General features: G+C 37.8%; 1 protein-coding gene across 4 annotated transcripts in view; it reads left to right on the top strand.

Annotated features, from left to right (window-relative positions):
- The window catches only part of pcnx1 (pecanex 1), a 283,871-nt gene that overhangs the window by 119,969 nt on the left and 139,324 nt on the right, over nt 1–24,578 (top strand). For all 4 annotated transcript variants that reach the window (XM_060828820.1, XM_060828819.1, XM_060828822.1 and 1 more), the window contains 2 exons: nt 11,178–11,307; nt 17,178–17,362. In XM_060828820.1, the coding sequence (XP_060684803.1) occupies nt 11,178–11,307; nt 17,178–17,362 (315 nt within the window). The remainder of the gene's footprint in view (nt 1–11,177; nt 11,308–17,177; nt 17,363–24,578) is intronic.

Here is a 24,578-nt window from a genome sequence, read left to right as displayed (position 1 = left end):
GTCCATTTGGAGAAGAAAATAACCGCATGAATTTAGTGGCCTTTTATTTTCTCTTGAGGGGATATATAACATTTCTTTACTATATTGTACTAATTTCTTCTAAAATGTATAGTTGAATTCAATTCAATTGTTGAGGATATAAGTGTTCTTTTGCTTATTGAGACAAATCCATAATAAAATAAATATCCCAAAATTTTAAAAATAGTTAATGAGACTTTATTCTTACTGTAGACAAGTTATGAATTATTGACATATATTAAAGACTGGGAAAACTCACTGAAGTAGTTGTTGACTCTCGTAGGTGTTGTTCAAAATTAGGAGATCTAAACGTCTGACAGTAAAGAAGGGAGGAAATATGACCCTGCCGCTGAAGTAGAACCTGAGTTCTCATCCCACGTGAACAATTTATGGTCAAAGAAGGTGCGGCCAAACAGATTGAGTTTCAACTTGGAAATCCTTCTGTCGAATGCCAAATGGAGAATTTAAGAGTGGGAGAATGGGGAGGAATAAAAGTCATCCATTTAATGGGATAAAAATTGGAATATTTATCATAATTATTCAGAATTCTGGACTACATGACAAAGAGCATGTTGCCATAGCTACGTGGTTTCTTTGGGAGGTGTGTTTGTTCGTGCTTAGCTCATTGGTCCGGATGACCAGCATGAATCAAATTGATGTCACCATCATTAATATGGATACCCGCTTCAGCTATTGGTCAAACCTGCCCCCTCCGGTTCTCTTCCAGAAGAATAAAGAAGGGAGAGAGAAAACCACAAACATCAAGAATCCCTGATCTCAGTCATAACATTGAGGGACAGATGAGAATGAAAACCTTGAGGAAATCCAGGTTTTATACTGCAATACAAAAAGTCATGTCTGATATGCTTCTCTTATTTAATAATGCTGGATTAATGGTATGTATTGGCAAATCTCAGATTATAAACCACCACTTTGCCCTCTCATAAGGTTGACATAGAAAACGGGAGATGATATAATCTTCAACAGAAGTAGCATTTGGGATGTTGGAACATATTCTTATTCAGTTGCTCAGTTTCTTGCTCTTATGGATACTTGCAAAAATAATTCTTATGAGAATGACTTGAAGTTGAAGTGAACAATTTTTTTGAGCTCACTCAGGATTGATTTAGTAGCAAACATGCCATTATGCTTTACCCTATTCTTCCTCTTTACAGGAATTAGAATTTTAAAGAACAGGAGACCATACGTGTCAATTCTTCAAAAGTGCTATCCACTTAATGATTACTCCCTGCTTTTTCTTCATGGCTTCCGTGTTGTTAGGCTGAAAGTACCTGACAAGTTCTTTTAAGCTCTGATCATATTGATTACAAGAAAACACGAGCACTGCAATATATAGCCAATTTATTAGTTTATACATGCACTCGCTCATTAACTTAATATACTTAATATATTAGCTCAAGCAACTTCATATATATGCAAACTAATGAGTCTCATTGCCTTGTTTTCATGCCAGGGACTTTGGATAACTTGCACTTGGAGCTTTGTCTGAGTTCATGGGTCTCAAGAACCTTAGTCTGATATTGTAAGTCTACTACCCTGATCTCTCAAACCTGGCCAGTGGGTGAAAGTCCAATGAATGGGAGAAACTCCCCGATATTAATAGTATTTTGGTTATGTGCTGCATTACCATTTTGTAGTACTTCCACTGCTTTCAGTACTTTCCCAGACGTTCCATTGTGCAAAAGATAAGTTGAAAACATCTCTGTGTTAACTACATAAAAATAGTTCAGACAGACAATCATGTTAATACAGTTACCTCTTAGGATGTCTTTCGAAAAGGCCTATTTTAATATTTTTTTCATTTTGCTTCAATTACTCATTGTCATGTTGAATTAACCCTTAACCATTAGCCCTTAATGGTCTGGTTTGGAGGTTTTTGTATTTTAAGCCCAGCACTACACACCACCCTTTAATGTCTTCAAAATAGGTTATCACAACCTTACACAAAAAGCATATATATATTGTTCAATAACTGCAAGTTGATTATATATGCGATACAGTTTGTGGGCTTTTATGCAGGTACATAAAAACAAGAAACAAAACAAGTAACTCCTCCATTTATCTAAATATCTTTGAGGTTTTTTCCAAATGCATTATATATAAAACATAAATTTTGTCCTTATGTTAGTTGGCAGTGGTTTCCCCAGTCAAATTAGGTAGTAAGAGTTCTGGTAATACATATAGTCAGGGCCAGTTTCTTGAATGATGATATCATTGAGAGGCAACTTTTGCATATGCCAGTACACCTGCTCTGTTGCAATGGATTTTGGTTCAAAGGTATGCGTATGTATGGAATTGGCAATATAGGCCTTTTGGCCATTGTTCTTAACATGCAATCATTTGCCATAAAACTCAGGTGTTCACTGCATATCCCCAAGCAGACTGGGTAAGATGATAAACTGGCATTGTATTTGCTGCTGTCTACTGTTGAAAATCAAAAAGGTAGTATTACATACTATGACATTGCAGTTAGTCTTTAACAAATCAAGCTTATATGCTAAATTAGCATGTGAGGTAAAATAATCATTTTCAGGACAATAGATGTCTGGATAACAATGAAGTGGTTAGTTCATGTCATTGTGTCAAACTAAAAACCTCAAACAAATTCAAGTATTTTTGACATTCAGATCCATCTGTGTGTGGTATGTTTCCCATAGAATGTTACTATCAAACTTCCAAACCGTGCTGGGATTAAACTAATTTGCTAAATCCCTACATAGTAATAATTTGGTCTAAACAGCAGATACTTTAATAGCCTCCCAAGTTAGTTGTCCAACCTTAGTTGTCTTATTTTGTAGGATGAGTTGCTGGAAAAGTGCAGCAGGTCAGGCAGCATCCAAGGAGTAGGAGAATCGACGTTTCAGGCATAAGTCCAGCAACACATTTTTCAGGTCTGATCTCCAGCATCTGCAGTCCTCACTTTCTCCTTATTTTGTAGGATTTCATCATCCATAGAATTTTAACACATCTATTCCTGCTTTCAATAAACATTTAATTTCGTGTTATCTTCTACTTATACTTCTTGCCTTTTCCTTGGGGTTCCCTTGCTCCTGAGTCTTAGCTTAGCCTTCTTTATCATTCATTAGCTATCCTAACACCTTACAATTTCACCCTGGTTTGAATGCTGGACTACATGTACCATACACCCACTGAAGATGGGGTAACTGTATATCATTTGATGGGCTGTCCACTCCGCCATAATTCCTGTCAGAGTCCACATCCCTTCATTTCTAACAGTTTTGACCTAATAGCCAAATATCATTTTAAGTTTACCTCCTTTTCACGAATACCAATTCCATTGTTTTAAAGACATTTTTTCTATGAATTATGTGTCAGTTCCCTACTATTTAAACTACTTGTGCTCTTCCAGACCACACTAACCATTTTGTCAAGTAGGTGTACATGTCTGAGACCCATTCTTCAGTGGATTTTCACCATGTATTCTTTCATGTTTGTTACTTCAGATGTAACAACCACTTTGCACTTTTACATCAATATCCCAGGATCATGCCATGCATTCGTGATTGACCAATTTTTCAAAAGAGCAGAAGTTGGTTGAGGATGAAATAATTCCAGAGGCCAATATCCTGTCACTAAGTCACCCTTTAATTACATGTGGCGAGTCCTTGACACTGAGCCAACTCCCTCAGCCAGCTCTCAGAGTGATGAGAACCTCTCTCACTCCTGTTTATATCTGTCAGCCAAGGCTCCATGATTGGGTCTATTAATCTGGCTCATATTCTATGTGATCCACCTGGCTGATTTCATTATAACCCTTACAAAGGATGTCTATGTATCCTCTTTGCTTGGTTCCAGTTTTCCAGTCAAATCAGCCAATAAAAAAAACTGTGGCAAAGTCATGCATATTCCTAAGAGAACGCTGTTAATGATCTCATTCTGTCTACACTTTAATTTCATTAAATGTATTCCATTTAACTACACCCAGTGTGAATCACCCCATTTCCATTTATGCTGTGTCACTTTTTCCCTGTCAGAATTCTTTTATTCTAAGTGTGGCCTCATTAGTTATCCTTATGACTGATTCTGGAATTATCTCACTAGATTATACTCTGCTTTCCTTCATGCAAAATTCTTCTATATTAACAACAGATTCCAAGTTTTCTTTTGTATACAATCTCAACAGTGTTGTTGGTTTAACAGGTTTCATTAATGAACAGTTAATTTATTCCTAGGTAATCTATACCATTTTATTTTGATACATATTAAAACCACCTAGACCTTTTCTGTTGGCTCTTGTTTTAAACTAAAATTTAAAGATATGCATTCATTTGCCCTTCAAAGTTCCAATCAATTTCATCAATTGCATGCTTGAACTAGCAACTTGTACCAAGTAATGTTATCAATCCCAGTTTTGGAAAGAGCTATGTCCTGACTTGGTGGTTTTAAATAGTGCTGATATGTTAAAGATTCAAGCGATTGTAGTCTGTCAGGGTACTCCAGTTTCCAAAGACTTTGTCTTTGCAAGACTTCTAGCTCCCTTGTGTGTTTTTGAAACCTGTTTTTTTTTAAAAAACAGCAAAATCCACTTTAACTCTGAGGGAAACCCAGTGAGTTAATAATGTTCAGACAACACATCTGACCTCATGCTCCCAGAGGATGCATGAGAAGATTTAAAACTGTCTGCAGCAAGAGTTAACTCTCCTGGTTTCAGAAGGGCCAGGGTCCACGTCACCAGGTAATGTCATGTTGTAAATTCATGTATTTAGTTTCACAAAGCAGTCAAAAATGTTCTGATAATGTCAAAACATTTCTACTGTTTTGAAGAAAATGTTTCTTCAAGAAGAACAGAATGTAAAGCAGATCCTGGGCTCAGACTATCCTAAATACACCATGAGTTGTGGCTCTATTTTGATATTCAGCAATAAATGGTGTTCCTTTCCAGTTGGGGGTTCTAAAGTTATTACACCATGTACTTGTTGCTCACGTCCCCCTCGCTTGTAGAGGCTGTGGGTTTGAAAGGAGCCTTGAATTGTTGAAGTGCATCTTGTAGATTATACTCACTGGCAGCAGTTGAAAATGTGAAATGGGATACCAGTCAAGCAGACTGTTTGTTTTATCCTGCTGGTTTGAGGTCCTTAAATATTGTTAGTGCTGCACTAATGCAGGCAAGTGGGGAATATTCCATCATACTCCCTTGTGGATATTGCATAGGTTTTGGGGAGTCAGGTGAGTAACTTGTTGCAGGATTCATAGCATCTGACCTGCTATTGCAGTTACAGTGCATAGATGTCTAGTCCTATTCAGTTTCTGGTCAATTGTATCTTCCAAGGCAGTGTTAATGGTGGAAATCAGTGATAGTAATGCTATTGACTGTCAAGAGTAAATGGATGGACTCTTTGTAGTTGGGGATAGTTATTGCTTGGCATTTATATGGCATGATTGTTACTTGGCCACTTATCTGGCCAAACTAGAGTATTGAGGTCTTGTTGCATTTGAACATAGACTATTTCAATATCTGAGGAGTCATGAATAGTACTGAAAATTTCACAATCATCAACAAACATCCCAATTCTGACACCAGCTGGAGGATGGCCATTGAAACAGCTGAAGATGGTTGGGATAAGGACTTTACCTTGACAAACCTGAGTGGCTTCTGTGTTGCAGTGCTGGTGTCCTTAGTAGTGTCCAGGTGGGTTCAAGTTTCACCTGCACTACAGGTTGGTTAGGAAAAATCTGAAGGCTTTATTGACTCAAGCTTGTTTGCAAGTACCCTGAGGACTCTCTGCTGAGTCTCCTAGCTAAGTATTGATTTACCAACAACAATCACAACTATCTTCCTTTTGTGCTGGAAATGACATCAATAAGGTATGCCACTTCCCCCAAAATCACAGTGACAAAGAGTGACATAGTTACTGAGAATGAGAAGGGTTAGGTTAGAGCGTAATCCTGTACTTTATACTTTATAATCAGTTTGCTACTGCACATCTCTGGAGTAGATCGGTCCTGAACCTCACTTTTTTGGCTTAGAGACAAGATCACTACCACTGTGCCACAACAGCCCCTAACTTGGGGTGCTTTTTTTTAAATCTAGAGGGCCACTGGGCTGAGAAGTGGCAAATGGAGTTTAATTCAGGTAAATGCGAGGTGCTGCATTTTGGGAAAGCAAATTTGAGCAGGACCTTTACACTTAATGGTAAGGTCCTAGGGACTATTGCTGAACAAAGAGACCTTGGAGTGCAGGTTCATAGCTCCTTGAAAGCGGAGTCGCAGGTAGATAGGGGAGTGAAAAAGGCGTTTGGTATGCTTTCCTTTATTGATCAGAGTATTGAGTACAGGAGTTGGGAGGTCATGTTGTGGCTGTACAGGACATTGGTTAGGCCACTGTTGGAATATTGCATGCAATTCTGGTCTCCTTCCTATCGGAAAGATGTTGTGAAATTTAAAGGGTTCCGAAAAGATTAATGAGGATGTTGCCAGGGTTGGAGGATTTGAGCTATAGGGAGAGGCTGAACTGGTTGGGGCTGTTTTCCCTGGAGCGTCAGAGACTGAGGGGTGAGTTTAGAGGTTTACAAAATTGAGTGGCATGGATAGGGTAAATAGACAAAGTCTTTTCCCTGGGGTGGATGAGTCCAGAACTGGAGCGCATAGGTTTAGGATGAGATGGGAAAGATATAAAAGAGACCTAAGGGGCAACTTTTTCACGCAGAGGGTGGTACATGTATGGAATGAGTTGCCAGAGGAAGTGGTGGTGGCTTTTACAACTGCAACATTTAAAGGCATTTTGATGAGTAAATGAATAGGAAGGGTTTGGAGGAATATGAGCCGGGTGCTGGCAGGTGGGACTAGATTGGGTTGGGATATCTGGTCGGCATGGACGGGTTGGACCAAAGGGTCTGTTTCTGTGCTGTACGTCTCTATGACTCTATAAGTTTTATCGCACGCAACTGAATAACTTTCTCTCTACCAAATCATTGTGACTTTATTTTTGTTTTTACCTGTTAGCCACTACTAGCAATCACCCATTCAGCCAATTAGAAGTTTACATGCAAAGACTATTATGTGCAGTACGAATTGGTATGCATTTTGTTTTACACAGAACAAGTTTCCATGAACAGATATAACAGCTAAACAAAAATAATTGGCGCTATATATTTATGCAGAATTCTTATTTTATCTGTAACCTTTGTAACTATATGATTCACGTAGTTTTACAATGAGAGCTAAACCAACTTATCATTTATCACTGAAGTTTTCAACCAGTCTGCTGATTTTTATCAATTCTGTTTGTTGAACATTTGCAGGGTATTGTTGTGTTAGGTAACAGTAAATCAGACCATTCCAGGTCATATAAGTTTCTACCTTGTGATTCTTGCAGTTCTTGGAGGAATTGCAGGGAATTTGGTATATATAAACGTCGATAATGCTTTTGAGAAATGATATAAACAGAAGAATGTTGGAGAAAATGATGTGGTGTTAGGAAGTAGAATTTCCTTGATGTGAACTTGAGTTCATAATTTGTTGGAATGGAGAAAATCGTAATAGTTAATGAAGGCTTCTGTACTCTGAAATGGATGGTGATTATGTTTTGGGACCAGTTCAGTGAACTCTGGGTAACAGTCATTTCCATATTTGGAATTATTTACAGATGATAACAGATTCGAAAAGTTAGTAAATAATCCAAAAATCAAAGAAAGCCGCAAGGAGATACTGGGAAAGTAGTGACAGGTGAAATTCAATACTGTCCTTACTGTCTACTACTTAATATTGTCACCTATATCTTGGACATCCGTATGGAGAAAGTGTTGCAAACTATTTTCAATAACCATAATAAAGGTAAAGTTGCCATAGTCCTACCAAACTATTCTCTCATTAGAGAGAGACAACTGGTGGTGGTTTAACTTGAGGGTCACTGTGCCTGAGGTGAGGAGGAAGGTTGAGAAGGTGAGTCCTTCATGGTTACATCAGTCAGTATGGAATTGAACCACACTGTTGACATCACTCTGCATTACAAACCAGCTGCTTGGTCAACTAAGTTAACTGACCCCCACAAATAGCCTTAGACATTAATTGCAAAGTCACACAAACCATACTCAGCTATCTCAGGTAGTTCGGGAAGCTGGTCATACCATCAAAATGTGGTTATTCCCTCTACCATCCCATGATTTGTGGAACACCCATCACTGTTACAGTCTCTTCTTTCTGGTTTGCTGTGTTGTTCAGTTTTGTTTTGCTGCCACAGACTTGTCATACTGCATGTGGAAGATGGCTCCAGTGGTCTCATGTTCCATCTACCTGTCTGGTGGTAATGTGTTCTGTTGTTCAGTAATCTTTTCCTGCAATGCAGAAGTAGAAGTAGACGTAAACAGGCTGTTACATGATGATTATTGTACATGATCATGACTTTTCATCCTTTGTGACCCTCTATTCCTCATCCTGCTAGTTCTATGAACAACTAAAATATTGGCTCAGATTTTGCAGTCGTGAAGACTGGAATAATTTCTGCATTTGCAGTCTTCTGGAATGCGTGTATCTGGAATTGAACAGGAAACATGCAGTTTGATCATACACTTCAGAGGGTGATTTGTTTTAGTTCCTCAAAGAATTGATAAGAACCTCCTTTGTTTCACTTGATAAAAATCCTTGCAGAGTCAGTGCCTTTTTAAATGAAGTGTAATTGTGTTCTTAAAGGGGAGTACTGAGATCACAGTTACTGTTAAGCAGCTTTGCTTAAGTAATTTTATATCTATTGAATATCAACAGTCTGCATTATGGTCAAAGAAAATACATTTTTAAAACTTGTTTTTACTTTACAAAGATTTGCTTGTTATTTTAGCTTCTACGTAAATACTGTGTGTATGTCCCAGTGTCTGTCTGTCTGTCTCTGTCTGTGTGTGTCTCTCTCTCTCTCTCTCTCGCTCTCTATTTTCATCTATATGAAATTTAAAATTAAAAGTGAAGGACTTCAATGATTTGCTTTCTAAGAATATTTCACTGCTTTTGGCTGCTTATCTTATTTGGTGACTTCACTGTATATTGGGAAATCTCCCTGACTTGCCGCCAGGTTCAGACTGAAGTCAGGAGAAGGGAAATCCACAGCATAGAGATTGCTAGGCTTTTACAGGGAACTTTCTTCATGGTCCATGACAGGTGCCATTACTTCATCCCTCAACACACAATTATTGTTTGAATGTATTTGACTCCTCTGTCAAACGTGCTTTTGCCTTGTCAACCTTTTCTCATCGGGTACTCAGCAGGAAATTCTGCCTCTGTTTGAATTGCACTGCTTATGTAAAACAATCGAAAAATATTTCACAAAAGCATATTGCTTTTGATGCTCCAGATTGCTGATGCTGCCTGAGTTACTGAGAAAAATATTTCCTTTTTATTGCAACCATCTTTCCCCTCTCTGTCTCCTCATTCAATTCTCAATAGTCATTATGTCTGGAAGAAATTGAAATTCAGAGGGGATATATAATTATCATGATTAATATATAAACTCAATATGGGTAGCAGCATCCAAGGAGAGAAAGCAGAGTTAAGGTTTTAAGTTCAGTGACCAGTTCTGAAAAAGGGCCGATACATTTCATTAACTCTGCTTTCTCTGCACAGATGCTGCCAGACCTGCTGAGTTTCTCCAGTAGCTTCTGTTTTAGTTAAGCTGACATCTTGGTTATAAAATGTCAAAAGATGCATCGTATTAATTATTGATTACAATTTGAATCAAGCCCATTATAGGATGTTTGGATAGATGATCACTAACTTGGTGAAGGAAAGCCTTAAAAGAGGAGAGGAGATTAGATTCGTTCAGGGAGGGAATTCCAGAATTTAGATTCAAGGCAGCCTAGCACATGGTTGTCAGTGGTGGAGTGATGAATGTCTATCACAAAATATTTTAGCAATTCTTTCATATTTGAGAGAGAATTTTAAGACTACCAAACTTTTGGCAGTAGCAAAATTTTTTGTAAAAAGAAATTAACTGCAATTGCTATTCTGCACTATTCTTTGTACAACAGGCTTTTGATTGTTTTTCACCCTTTGTTGACTAGGTTCCTAGTAAACCAGTGTTAAAGCTAGTTGCTTGGAACTGAGTTTAGGTGGGGTAGGATGTGATTTCCTCTGATGTATCCTCTGGAGAAGGTACTCAGCCTTCCCAAAATGACATTGCTGAGATGAGAAATGTATGGCATTATGTGGTTAATGGACTTCATTTCATTACTTTGATAATTTACTATATTGTACTAAATGCTGCATGTAAAACACCTCCAAGATGGCATGTGTCTGGGCATGTGCAGCCGCACAACTTTGAAATGCCATATCACAGCAAAGCGACAAAGTAACAGCTACCAGGAAGCTTGTGCGTTTTCAATTTGAAGCTTACACAACAAATTTCAAGGGCTGCCTTGATCAGCTGCTCCTCGCACACATGCTTCCTATGGACTTGTCAAGGGCACCTGATGTCACAACGTGCTTCTGTGTCTGTGTGGGTGGCCACTTTGTGGTCAGTTTTGGTGGTCAGAATAATTACTCTATTTTAAGCTGCCATAATTTCTTTTAAAAGCTGGAGATCATGAATACGGTTTGAAACTCCTGGTATCAATAATATCATTCATTAATGCCGTAAATCTAATAAAATTTAGATTTGTGAAACATTCTTGTTTCATTTGTTTTAGATTGGGAGGCAAATCCAATCCTCTTTTAACATATCTCAGCAATAAATCTTTGATTAGGGATCTCTGTTTATGAAGCATTTTTTCCATAGATAGACCGAATCTTCTTTAATGACTTTGGATATCAATTGAGCTAGCTAAGTTTCATATATAAGTAAACTTTTCAGCAGCCACAGCATTTAAAAACTGATTGTTAACATTTTAAATATACTTTTTCTGGTACACATATTGGTTTGTGACACATTTTAAGTAATTTGCAGCTAATAACTTTAAGCTAAATTGACCTGAAACAAGTCAGAGAGAGGGTATTGAAGTTCTCTGACGAAATTGACAAAATTTGATCTGTTGCAATGACCTTGAAAATGCCACTTTGTTTAAAAAAATGATACATTTGGAATAGTCTGTGTGTTTTTAAACAGTTCAGTAACGTGACCAGAACAGAATTGTTCAACCTGATTTTTGAATGAGTTGTTAATGCCTGTCTTGCTTACACCTATCTTGCTGTGCCAGCCCAAACCACTGATGAGACAGTTACTTTTCGTCGCGAACGCAGTACGTTCAGGCGGCAAGCCGTTCGACGGCGGCACAATGCAGGGAGTAATCCTACCCCTCCAGCCTCGCTCATTGGATCACCTCGCAGGTATGACATGATGACCATGCCACCAATATCTCCTAAATTTTGCTGTCTCCCTCTGCTTTTTCTTTTTGAAAAAAAAGTGCTGAAGCATGTTCTATACTTTTCGACTTGCTGCATGACCTCATGAGCATGTTGGCTTGATGAACGTGCATGTTAGCCTCTGCTTTATGTGCTGTACATAGAATTTTCGTGGTGCAGATCGTGGAAGATTTAAATTCTCCAACTTTAAAATATCCCAAGCCATTATCTGATATTTGTTGGGGTACTCATCTAATTAATTGGAAAAATAAATAATTTTTTTCTTGCACTACAAGTTAGGAGTTGTTCGTGTGGATTTTCAATTCGTAGTTAGCTAAAATACACAAACTATTATTTTGTTTTGCCCATCTTCAGAAAAGTTGCATATTGCACATGGGTTCAAGCATTTGAAATAAATCCTGGAATCTGTCAAAGTACTTGATAAATTCTGATGAATGTGAATTTTTTAAATAATAAAAACTCAATTTTTATCAACTAAAATTATGACATGCCACTCTTTAAACTTTTTGTTGCCAAAATTATGTTCTCCCCTATTATTTGTACAAATTGTTCCAAGGAAGAGGTTGGAATTGGAGCCTGACTGGGATTCAACGCAAGGCGGGGATCAGTGGAATGGTTTATTTGCTAATGGGGAGCAGCCCAAAATTTTGACACAGTAGGTATGTTTTCAGGATTGTAAGCCTTCTGAACAATAATCTAATTTATCTACTGCTCCTCATTTGTAAATTTTTGCTGTTAGTAACTAAGGGAAGACATGATGTCACTCTATAATCACTGAATGGCTCCCAGTAAATGATTTTCCATTAAATAACCTATGCGATAAGTTAATATATGTGTAGCCATTCACATGGGGGGGAAAAAAAAGCTGCTGATACATAATATTTTAAATGTTACGGTATAGATGACAGCTGCGGGAAAGTTGGGTGCAAAACTTCAACTTTGTTAAGAAATGTGTAAGTTATCAGTCCATGAAAAGCTGGCTGTTTTCCCCTTCTCATTGACATGGCAGACTGTTGGTACTCACAAGTGACATCTGCAAAGGTGGCAGTGAATTTATGCAGGTGTTTAACTTTTAAAGACTTCATAGCGAAATTTAGTAATACAAAACACTGGAAACAAACAGCAAGCCCTGCAACTTTTGAGGCAAGTCCGCAACAGAAGAAATATTTTTCAGGCCAATGGCTGTTCCTCGGAATGAAACAGTTTTGATTAGATTAGATTACTTAGTGTGGAAACAGGCCCTTCAGCCCAACAAGTCCACACCGACCCGCCGAAGCGAAACCCACCCTTACCTAACACTACGGGCAATTTAGCATGGTCAATTCACCTGACCTGCACATCTTTGGACTGTGGGAGGAAACCGGAGCACCCGGAGGAAACCCACGCAGACGCAGGGAGAACGTGCAAACTCCACAGAGTCAGTCGCCTGAGGCAGGAATTGAACCTGGGTCTCTGGCGCTGTGAGGCAGCAGTGCTAACCACTGTGCCACCATGCCGCCCTTCACATATGGAATGATGTAGGATGAAAGAATATACATTTAAATTTGAAGTTCCCAAATGAAGTTAGTAATTCGATTTGGGTATGTGCTAAAAATTAATTCTCCTGTTTCAGCACGTAGATGAATGAACATTTGTTGTGAACGTTTAGAGAACATGAACAGTTTGATTTTTTTTTAATTGAAGGAAGATCAGAGATAGAACTTCATTTTGCATTCTGTACATTTTGCAGAATGTACAAGCCAAGGGAAAAAAAGAAAGAACAAAAAGTAAATTTCAGTGATAGTAAAATAAACTTGTTCTCAATTGATACACAACCAGCCTACTGGGAAACCTTCCAGTCTAAGTGGTTTAGTTGTATGCCTGTTAATACTTTTGTCCACTAATCCATTCATGATCTAACTGTTGACTTTTATCATACAGAATTGTCCTTCATGCTGTTTACTCTTTATTGTGCACACTATGCAGCATTGCCATATAAAGTGTAAATCTGAAGCCCTCATCAGTACATCCCTGTAATTAGCATCTCAAAGTTAGAGAACTGAGAAATTGAAAGTCCTTGCATGTGATTTTATTTCCCTTGCTTCCTTTGTCTGTGTAGTATAGCTAAGGTTCAGACTTGCAGTTGTAGTAGTCAGAATTATAATGCCAACCAGTTTCAACAGAACACCTAGAAACTGTATTTTATGTCACTTCAAAGCCACATTCTTTCTCTGTGTGCGATTTTTAGATTTTGTAACCAAATTAAAACAGGAGATCCATCTTCTTTTGTTATGAGTAGAACAACAAATGAAGTTTTGAAGTTGGATCATTTTAAGTTCATTCATGATCATTTTAAGCTCTAGAATTTGTTTTGACCTCTGACTAAAAACTTTAAAAGTTATATTGGTGCAAAACAATTATTGAATTATGGATTTGTACTTTTGAAGTAATTTTGCATATCATTTCATGCAACATATTCACTTTTATTATGGTTCTGATTTTGCAATTTAATGGCAATCTCAAAACAGTTTAGTCAAATACAACGCCGTGTGTTAATAAGTTTGGTAAGGAGACGTATAGTTCTTCAAATTAATACTGTTGGAGGATTCAAAATATTTCACATATGGAATGATGTAGGATGAAAGAATATACATTTAAATTTGAAGTTCCCAAATGAAGTTAGTAATTCGATTTGGGTATGTGCTAAAAATTAATTCTCCTGTTTCAGCACGTAGATGAATGAACATTTGTTGTGAACGTTTAGAGAACATGAACAGTTTGATTTTTTTTTAATTGAAGGAAGATCAGAGATAGAACTTCATCTTTCTTTAAATAAAAGCAACAGGGAGAGAAGTAGTGGGTCAGATTTCCATGAGTGCAGTATTCCTTTTTATAGAGCTGAAAATGTGTTGCTGGAAAAGCGCAGCAGGTCAGGCAGCATCCAAGGAACAGGAAATTCGACGTTTTGGGCATAAGCCCTTCTTCAGGAAGCCCTTCGGGCTTATGCCCGAAACGTCGAATTTCCTGTTCCTTGGATGCTGCCTGACCTGCTGCGCTTTTCCAGCAACACATTTTTAGCTCTGATCTCCAGCATCTGCAGACCTCACTTTCTCCTTCCTTTTTATAGACTTTGTTAAGTCATCGGGTATTCAAATAATTTATTAACTTAGTCAGAACAGCTTAACTTAGCCACACTAAATACATTTAGCATTAAAACTTGCGATTTAGGGAGGTGGAAACCTTTTTTTTATCAATAGAAAACTCTTTGCCATGCAAGATCCTGCCAAAGAAAAATAAGTTAATCATGCAATTCTAGAACTTGAAAAACTGACATCAATTATGTGTTTTCTTAGATCATCCTGCATAGAATAGGAAATAAATTTACTGGTTTATTTTTATAGGGAATTATGTTGAATTGTGGTTCTTGGGCACATTAATTGAACAACTTCAGAGAATCAATGATTTGGTGTGATACAATATCCTGCAAATTTTTACACTGACTGCAAATAGCATGATCTGCTGCCTTAGTATCTATAATTTCGATTACAAACATACGATTTAGGAACAGAAGTAGGTCATTCAGCCTCCGGTCAAAAATCTGCATCCACTGTCTCAGAAGGCACTATTTGAAGTTTGCACAATTCTCTGGGAGAAATGAAGTCTCCTTATCTCTGTCATGCAAGGGCATCTACTAGTTTAAAACAGTTACCCCCAAGTTCTGGACTCATCGATAAGAGGAAACGTCATTTCAATATCCACCTTTTTAAACTCATTCAGAATCTTGTATGTTTCAATCCAGCTGTCCCTCATTCTTCCTAAAGTCTATTGAAAACAAGCCCAATCTGTCTAGCCTTTCCTCATGAGAACTGCTAATTAATCAGCCATGCATACAGTTAAAATGGCAACTTCTGAGTGAGTCTGAGAGATAATAAAGATCACTTATTTCATTATAATATTAGTTTCAGGTACAAATAATAATTACTAATTCCTGTTCCTTTTCATGCATTGGTGTTAAACAATATTCTGTCTAAGAAATGTGTGCATGCATAGAGTTCCAAGGTAACCACTGTACAAATGCTGTTCGCAGCATTGAATTTCTGTTCCAGAAGGCTACCATGAGGATGTTAAAAGAAATTAGCAGGAACACTGCTGCAAGCTCAGCATTTGTTAATTGTCCTATATTGCCCTTGAACTAAGTGTCTTATTCAACCATTGCAGAGGGCAGTTTAGAGTGGGCCACAATGCTGTGGGTATGGAGCTACATTTAGGTCAGACCATGTGAGCATGGTGGATTTACTTCCCTCAAGAAGGTTAGTGAGTCAGATGGGTTTTTTATAATGATTAATAGTTTTGTGGTCATTATTCATACTCCAGATTTAGTTGTAGCATTCGAAACCATGTCCCCAGAATATTATCCTGGGCCCCTAGTTTACTAATTCATTACCACCACACCAGTGCCTCCCCCAATCTAGATATCTATCTGGATTGTCCAGACCTAAAGCTTTAAGGAGACTTTTTTTAAGAAAACAGAAGAAGGATGAGTTATTTCATCAAATGGTTCTTCTCCTCACATGGTGCAACATATGCATTATTAGCCTCTGCTACCTGCATTCCCTTGGTCATGTAATCCCTGTGAAAGATTTGAGTTACTAAATGTGCATAAAATCATAACTCAGATGTTGCACGTTACCATATTAGAAATAACCCCAAAAGTCAAGGAATGGTGGACACTGTTGACATTTAGTACATGTGGTGGGACGGTTTGGACCGACGGGTCTGTTTCTGTGCTGTACATCTCTATGCTCTAAATGGACAGTGTAGTTTGTGTTTCTTTGTGCTTGTACAACATGTACTTGAAGGCTGCTAATTCTGATTGATGTTGTATGTACACTTTCCCAAATTATATCAGTCCTACAATAAATGGAACAACTAAACTTTATAAGGAAGCACATTCAAAATAAATCTATTTCTGATCAATGGGTATAATAGCTTTGGGAAATAGCTGTTCTTAGCATTGGAGTATGTGATACATTATCCAGAATCCTGCATCATGCTCCCATGATACCAACTGACTTAAGCTTTGTTAATCTTTTGCATAGTCTACTGGTAAGGGTTCCATTCAGATTTAAAACTAAATTAATCCCCTTCATTTCCCTCTGGTTTTTATAATTCACACTATATGGAGGTTGGGGGTGGGGGAACATAGTTTTTAACATGACCATAGTATTGCAGTGTACACCATTTTAATGCAGATTTTTAAAATAAAATTATTGATGGATTTTGCAATAATTTGTGTAATTAGGATTCAGCAAACCAGTGTGCCACAATGTTCACCTGTCAATATGTTGAATCAGTTCTTAGCTGGTCAGTCCCGTTACAAGTTATCTCAAGCTTTCCAATGCAATTTCCACGTTTGTGTTCTCTATTTTATGTACTACAATTGTTTAAGTGCATGGAATTTATACTATATTACACACAAAGCATTTAAATTGCAGCTACATAAGAGTTAGACATTTCCACTGGGGAGATAAATTAGCATTATTACTTTTTTGTGATGTAACTTAGAAAATTACACCTGCTGATTTTGTGGATACTGACTCATTGTCTTAAAACTATTTGCTGCTTCAGAAATTTTCTGCTTTGTGCTTGCTTGATACTATTTGCAATGATTCATTTGATGGGTTTTCTTCTTTGTTTTTGTAAGCATAAAACTGCATGAATTATCCAAATGTTGAACAATCGGTTTGCTGCTTTTGGTTCCGTGCTAATCGGTGCATGATTAACTCTATTATATTCATGTTAACTCTCATTGTCTTTTGATGTGATGTCTTCGTATTCACTCTTTTTTACCATAGCCTTCAAGATAGTCAGCAGGGTCAGCCAGCTACTTCTCAGATCAAAATACAGTCCCGTCCCCCGTCACAAGCTGCTGTACTTAGTGCTAGCGCCTCCCTACTGGTCAGGAATGGAAGTGTCCATCTGGAAGCATCACATGACAATGCCTCTACTGTTGGTGGCTGCAGCTTACAGGATGGGTTTGGTAGGCAGCCTGGAAGACTACCGAAATTATTTATTATGTTATAATAATATAAAATCCTGTTATTAACACATCAGTAAAGAGATAGTATTCCTTTTAGAGAACTGTATCAGCCAATTCAAATCAAAATTAAAACTGGCAATATTACAAGTATTATATGTGCTACAAAGTCTTTTCCTGACCTCAGTACTTTAGATGAAGCAGCTGGCAGTGATGCCAGATACTTGTCTACTAAAAGTACACTATTGTAGGAAGTTTGTCTAAATTAATAACATTTGTTTAATGGTCTAAGTAAATTTTGTTCGGGTGCAATATTCAACCCAACTTTTAAAAGGATATACTGTCTCTTTAACTTGCTGCTTTTCAGATTCTTCAAACTTAAAAAAGATGATGCACGTATGAACGTTCAGCAGCTCAAGCATATAAATAAAAGATTGAGTGCAAAGACCTCTGGATTGAGCATACCTATATTTTGATTTGTATTTCAAATCCTTGGATTTTGTTAGGATCAATTAGATGGCATATCTATTTTTCTTCATGGAAAACAAATGGAATGGATGCAGTTCAGAAAATTGAAAGTAAGAAGGGAAGGAAAGAAAGAAAAAGGGCAGCTATTTCAATGTTGCAGCAAATGTCAAAGTGTGATCAGGCCAGTTAGTATTTAATTAGCAAGATTGAAGATTTTGTGTTAACACAAGTGAGCTGCATCATCTTTTCTAAGAAAATGATTGCATCTTTGTGTCAAAAATTTGTTTTCTTAATGTTTCGGAGCTGCTTGAAAACTCATACATAAGACAAAAATTGGCATGAAGGGTAGTTACAATCATTGATAAGAAAAAGAAAACACTGACAAGGAACTCATTGTTTTGTTCCTTGAGATGATATTCACATTTAAAATTAATTGTTGAAAAGAACCTTCTTTATTACAATTGAAGTACTAATTCTGTTTCAAAGGTCCAATATCTTCCTTTTGTTTTTAAGACAATCTTTGTGTTCAATTAACAAAACTATAAAACAAGTTATCTGATTATTACCTTTATTATTTGAGAATCTTTGTGGAGATTGATTATGCATATCTACTCTTCAAAAGTGTTTAATTGGCTGTGACCATCACCTTAATTCCCTTTCCCTTGTCTTCTCCCTGAAATAACTTCAGAGGCTAGTATCCCTCCACCAGTTCACTCTTTATTTACATATGGGGAGTCCTTGACACTGATCCCACTCCATCTGAGCCATCCCTGTGGGTGAACTTCTGTCCTTACCTGTCAACCAAGGCTCCCTGTTTAACGCTGTTAATCAGGTCCAATCAGGAAATGCCCATTCCAGCCAACCAGGTTCACCTGGCTGACCTTGGTACAGTCACTAAATTACAAGGAATCATGGAAGGCTGCACCACAGGAAGAAAAAGATCCTTTTGGCCCATTGAGTCTGCATCAGTCAAGAATAGCCACTTAACCATCCTAATTCCATTTTGCAGTATTTGGCCTATAGCCTTGTATGCCTTGGCATGGCAAGTGCACATCTGAATACTAAATTGTTTTAAGGGTTTCTGCCTTTTCCACCCTAATAGTCAGTCAGTTCCAAATTCCCTGGGTGCAAAATCTTTCCTCTCATCTCCTCCAACTCTCCTGACCCTTACTATAAACCTATGTTCCTGGTTATTGATCCTGCCACAAGGCAAATCATTTCTCCCGTGCCACAACTCCAGTCTCCTCTGCTCTGAGGAAAACAGCTCCAGTTTATCCAATTTCTCTTCAGAACTAAAATTCTCCGGCCCAGACTGCATTCTGGTAAATCACCCCTCTCCCTCACTGGCCAAGAAAACAAACAGAAATAAGGATTTCATTGACTTGTTTGTTATTAGAATTGAGACATTCAGATTGATTTTGCTTTATTTAAACCTCCCTACCACTAGCCCGCTCCTCCAAACATTCCCAAATTTTCATTGCCCAGTCTCTGGATTTGAAACTTTCTCCTTTCTTTTCCAAAATATCTCCCCTCCTGTTCTCTGGAGCTTCTTTCGTCCATTATGATGTGGAGGTGCCAGTGTTGGACTGAGATGGACAGAGTTAAAAATCACAATACCAGGCTGTAGTCCAACAAGTTTATTTTCGGAATGCTGTTCCTTCCTCAGATTGCCAGTGGGCCTGGAGTATACAGAGGACACAGAATTTATAAGTAAAAGATCAAAATGTTATGCAACTTTGTGGTGTATTAGACAAACCTGAATGGTTGTTAAGTAGTTAATCACTTAGAATGGGCATCCTCAATTCTGTCTCCACGTAACTATTTATCACTTGACCTGCTCTTCTAGCTTACCCTCCTAGTAGGGTGAACTATTAGGAATTTTCCTCCTTCAGATTTGTTAATATCTCTCTTTCAAGTTTGCTAATATCACTCCTATCCTTTTTTTAAAAAAAATCCTTTGACCCTACACACCTCCAATCTCTCTTTCCTCTCCGAAATCTTTGAATGTGTTGTCCCTTTCCTAAATACATGCCTATCTTTTCAGGAACCCCAGTTTTAATTCCTGCAGACGGTTTTTGTTCTGTCATTTCACTGAAATGGCTTGTAACAAAATCGCAAGTCACATCTTGCATGATTGTGACAAAGGTAAATGTCTTCATCCTTTCTGACTTTTGTGCTGCCTTTGACAAGGTTAACTATGCTCTTTGCCTCCATTACCTCTTCCTGGTTTCCAGTTTTATGGGATTGCTCTTACCTAGATCCACTCTTAGCCTGAACTGGAAGGTGTATTATTTGCAATTGTTGCTGCTCCTCTTCCCACACCATTGTCTGTACTGTCCTGCTCCCCACTGGGCTCTATCCATGACTTCTCCTATTTCATATCTACATCCTACTTCTCTTTGACATTATCCAAATCACAACATTGGTTTTCACGCATAAACCCCATTCTACTTCACTCCTTCCTTGACTACTCTACTGTTGTTAAATTATCGACTGCTTATCTGCCAGCTCGTACTGTATAGACCAAGAATATTTCTGATTAAGTATATGAAGAGTAAAGCATTGTCTTTCCCTCTTTCCCATCATTCTCCCTGGCAACTGTCTTTGACTAACCTACGAATTCATAAACCCAATGTTATATTTGAACATGAGATGGATTTCTGTCCATCTGTTACCCTCCATCACTAAGAGTGCCCACTTTCACTTCCGTGACATTCTACGTCCTGGCCTCAGCTCATCTGTTGCTGAAACCATCATTCATGCCTTTCCTACTTTGAGATTTGACCAGTCTCGAGCACTCCTGGCTGGTTTCCCACATTTTACTCGCTTTAATCTTGACTTTATCCAAACCTCTGCTGCCAGGGTCTTAATTCATACTATACCCTATTCAACTATCACGCCTGTATTCTGTGATCTCAATGACTTTTAGAATAACATCATCTTAATTTCAAAATTCTCAACCTTGTTTTCAATTTTTTTTCATGACCTCAGTAGTCTCTGTAACATTCTGCAATCTTATCACCCTGTCAGGATGTCTGCAGCCAACTAATTTTGATCTCTAGTGTATTTCTAGTTTTATCCACTTTGTTGTTCGCTACAACTTCAGATGCTTGGGTCCTAAGTTTTGGATTTACCTCCCTGACATTTCTTTCTCTCCACTTTCAGCCTCCAAACACTCCTTAAAATCTTCCTGTTTTGGTGTTCTATTTCTTTATTTTATAGTGTTGTTCTTACACACCTTTGGACATTTTATTTCATGAAAGAAGCTATATACATATGTAGGTTGTTGTAAAACCTGTTGGGATTTGCTGGAAGATGCCGTATAAATTAAAGTCTTCCTGTTGTGGTTCTGTTCGCCGAGCTGGGAATGTGTTGCAGATATTTCGTCCCCTGTCTAGGTGACATCTTCAGTGCTTGGGAACCTCCTGTGAAGTGCTTCTGTGCTGTTTTGTCCGGCATTTATAGTGGTTTGAATCTGCCGCTTCCGGTTGCCAGTTCCAGCTGTCCGCTGCTGTGGTCGGTATATTGGGTCCAGGTTGATGTGCTTATTGATGGAATCTGTGGATGCGTGCCATGCCTCGAGGAATTCCCTGACTGTTCTCTGTTTGGCTTGTCCTATAATAGTAGCGTTGTCTCAGTCGAATTCATGTTGCTTGTCATCTATGAGTGTGGCTACTAAGGATAGCTGGTCATATCATTTCGTGGCTAGTTGGTGTTCATGGATGTGGATCGTTAGCTGTCTTCCTGTTTGTCCTACGTAGCGTTTTGTGCAGTCCTTCCTGTTATTTGTTGGCATATGCATACAAAACCTGAGGGCTGTTATGTGAAATTGCATTAACTTCATGTCTTATCAAAGATGATTGAATTTGTTGAATACTACAACCTTGCATTTTACTGAAGAAAATAAAGTGAGATAAAGTTTGAAATGCACTCCTCTGGCAGGATCTGGGGACAGCAAATCAGAATTCATGTTTCAGGGTAATAAACTTCCACCAGAACTGGCAAAAGTTAAAAATGTAACCAGTTTTGAGCAAAGGGAATTTGTGTAAAAGGGCAAAAGATAAGGTAAGGTTGGAAACATGAAAAATTAAATTATGGTAGAGTTACAGGGAGTGGTGATGGGGAGAAAAAAAATGAATATAAAAGTAAGGATCCTATGCTTCAGTTATCCAGGATAGATTTGTCTTGGGCAAGGGAATCACTGTTTATCAAGAGCAGATAGTAATGTGGAATTTGAAACAAACTGATAAGTCATGATCTTATTGAATGGTGAAGCAGCCTCTAGGAGCTGAATGGCCTGCTATTCTAACAAATTTGTGCATTCATAAAAACCTTTGGAATATTAGGTGTTTATAGGTGCGGAATAAATGAAACAATTGGTAAAGATGGCTGGTGGCTCACCAGTTTAGGCAGGCTGGATAGGTAGAGTCATGAAGTAACATTTAAAGTAAATCTGGCGACCATTATCATAGATGTAAGAAATTACTCTGAAAGAGCTTGTGAGGCCACATCAAAGTATCTTGTAAACATTTTCAGAAAGTAAATATGAGTGGTGAAAAGCATTGGAGCTGTGCGTGTGCTACTAAAAGAGGTCTTAACAAATAAGATCTTTCAGAATGGTCTTGGGAAAGATTGAATGGATATATTCCCAAAACAGTTATTGTGGAATAATTGTGACAAATGCGATGCATTTGTTTTGAAGGATATAAACGGTTTACAATACATCTAATCAGGGGTAAAAGATAGGATGTGACTATATAAGTGCAGTAAAATGAAACAATAAATCAATGGTAACATAGCTAATTATTATTGGGGCCATATTCTAGACCTCAATGCCAAAGCCTTGATCTGGAACCTTCTTAAGAGGAAGGAGGGAACTAGTGACAGACTAATTGTAGAAATTAATAATTTTAACTACAGAAATTTGACCTTGATTGCAACAGTACTGGCCTTATCATCCCACATTCTGGCGACCATAACTTTATCAAACAGAACATTTTTAAAAATTAAGTAATTTTGCAACTGCATTGTCTCACTGATTTTGATTCAGTGGCTTCTAGGTCTCTTGGAAATAATTTTTTAAAATTTTAATTTAAAACTGAAGCAATGCTACCCAAATTATTTAGAATAGATTTTTATTCCAATTTGCTCATGGGACCTGGGTGCCACTGACTGGGCCAGCATTTATTGCCCATTCCTAACTGCCCTTGAGGTCATGAGCTGCCTTTTTGAACCACTACAGTGTACATGATGGACTCACAATACTGATAGGGAGGGAATTCCAGGATTTAGACCCAGTGACCGTGAAGGAACAGCAATATATTTTCAAGTCAGGGTGGTGAATGGCTTGGGAGGGGAGCCGACAGGTGGTGGTGTTCCTATTCGTCTGCTGTTCTTGTGCTTTTAGATGTAACTTGTTGTGATTTGGAATTTCCTGCTTAAGGATCTTTGATGAATTTCTGCAGTACATTTTGTACATAATACAATTTGCTACTGAGCATCAGTGGAGAAGATGGTGGATGTTTGTGGAAATAATTTGACATTGTTGAAAAAACAAGTATTTCTACTGGAGCCATTTTGCCCATCATGAAGTTTAAGCCTCATGTTTTAGTCCTGTATGAATTGTTGAGGTTTTCCTCAGTCATGCCCCCCTTTATTTTGCTCAGCACTCAATTATTTGTGGTCTTGGCTTTAACATGCAGCACAGTGTTATTCAATCCCCATTTCTTCGGTAAAACTTTCTAAATAAGATTTTCAGCAGTAAGCTGTGGTGTATGGTTTAATATGATTCATGAACATGAGCAGTATAGATGTGGCTCCCATTACTAGTTTTGTGGTCAGATTTAATTGCAATATCTCGGGTACCATAGCGAAAATGTGTACATTTTCTGAAAATGCGGTGAAGAGGAAAAAGACTTGTCTATTAAAATTAGTTTAGAGTAGTAACTTCAGAATTGTTTTTGGAAGCTTTGACTTGTAAAAAGGAGCCCAATTCATTAAGTGTTGTGTTGGTTATAATGTAATTGTTCTGCTTTTCTGCCAATGACCAGTTTGTGCTGGCATGCACCATGGATCTTAAAAATGAAAGTCGACTTTTTAGAAAAACTGTAGATTACAATTTAGTTTATTTGTGCACCCTAAATGATTTAGGCATTTAGGCCATCTAAGCAGCTGTGTTATAGATTGCAAGAAATTTAAGAGGAATGTGATTGACTTGATTTTATGGAGTATGATGCATTAAGTTGGCATGTTGTCCTTGAAATTTAAATTTCTTTAGAAGTCCCAATTATTTTGGTTTAATTGAAGCTAAAATTTGAAAACATTTACAGAAATTTGCCTATTGGTACATTAACCTTCTGACTCAATAGAGTGAAAACACTTTGGTGGTGTAAGCACTAACATTTACTCAAACTGAAACAAGCTTACAACAGTACAGCTCAGAAGGTGGGCATTCAACCCGCCAACTGGTTTCCAATCTGAAAAAGACCATAATCCTGACTCTGTCTACTGTTTAATCAATCTTCAATTAATGTTAATACAGTACCTGCAACCATGGGCTTTATTGTTGTGAAATAACCTTTTACATGGCACTTTAATGAAAGCCTTCTGGAAATCCAAATACAGATAAGGGTTAGTCCTAGGGCCTTAATGATTTGCTGTCTATCTATCAATGATTTGGAGCAAGGGGCAGAGTGTAACGTATCCAGATTTGCTAATGATACAAAAATACGTGCGAGGGAATGTTGTGATG

Source organism: Hemiscyllium ocellatum, chromosome 8, assembly GCF_020745735.1.
Source record: "Hemiscyllium ocellatum isolate sHemOce1 chromosome 8, sHemOce1.pat.X.cur, whole genome shotgun sequence".
Classification (NCBI taxonomy): domain Eukaryota; kingdom Metazoa; phylum Chordata; class Chondrichthyes; order Orectolobiformes; family Hemiscylliidae; genus Hemiscyllium; species Hemiscyllium ocellatum.
Note: the sequence above shows the minus strand (reverse complement) of the source record. Positions and strands in the feature narration are given on the sequence as shown.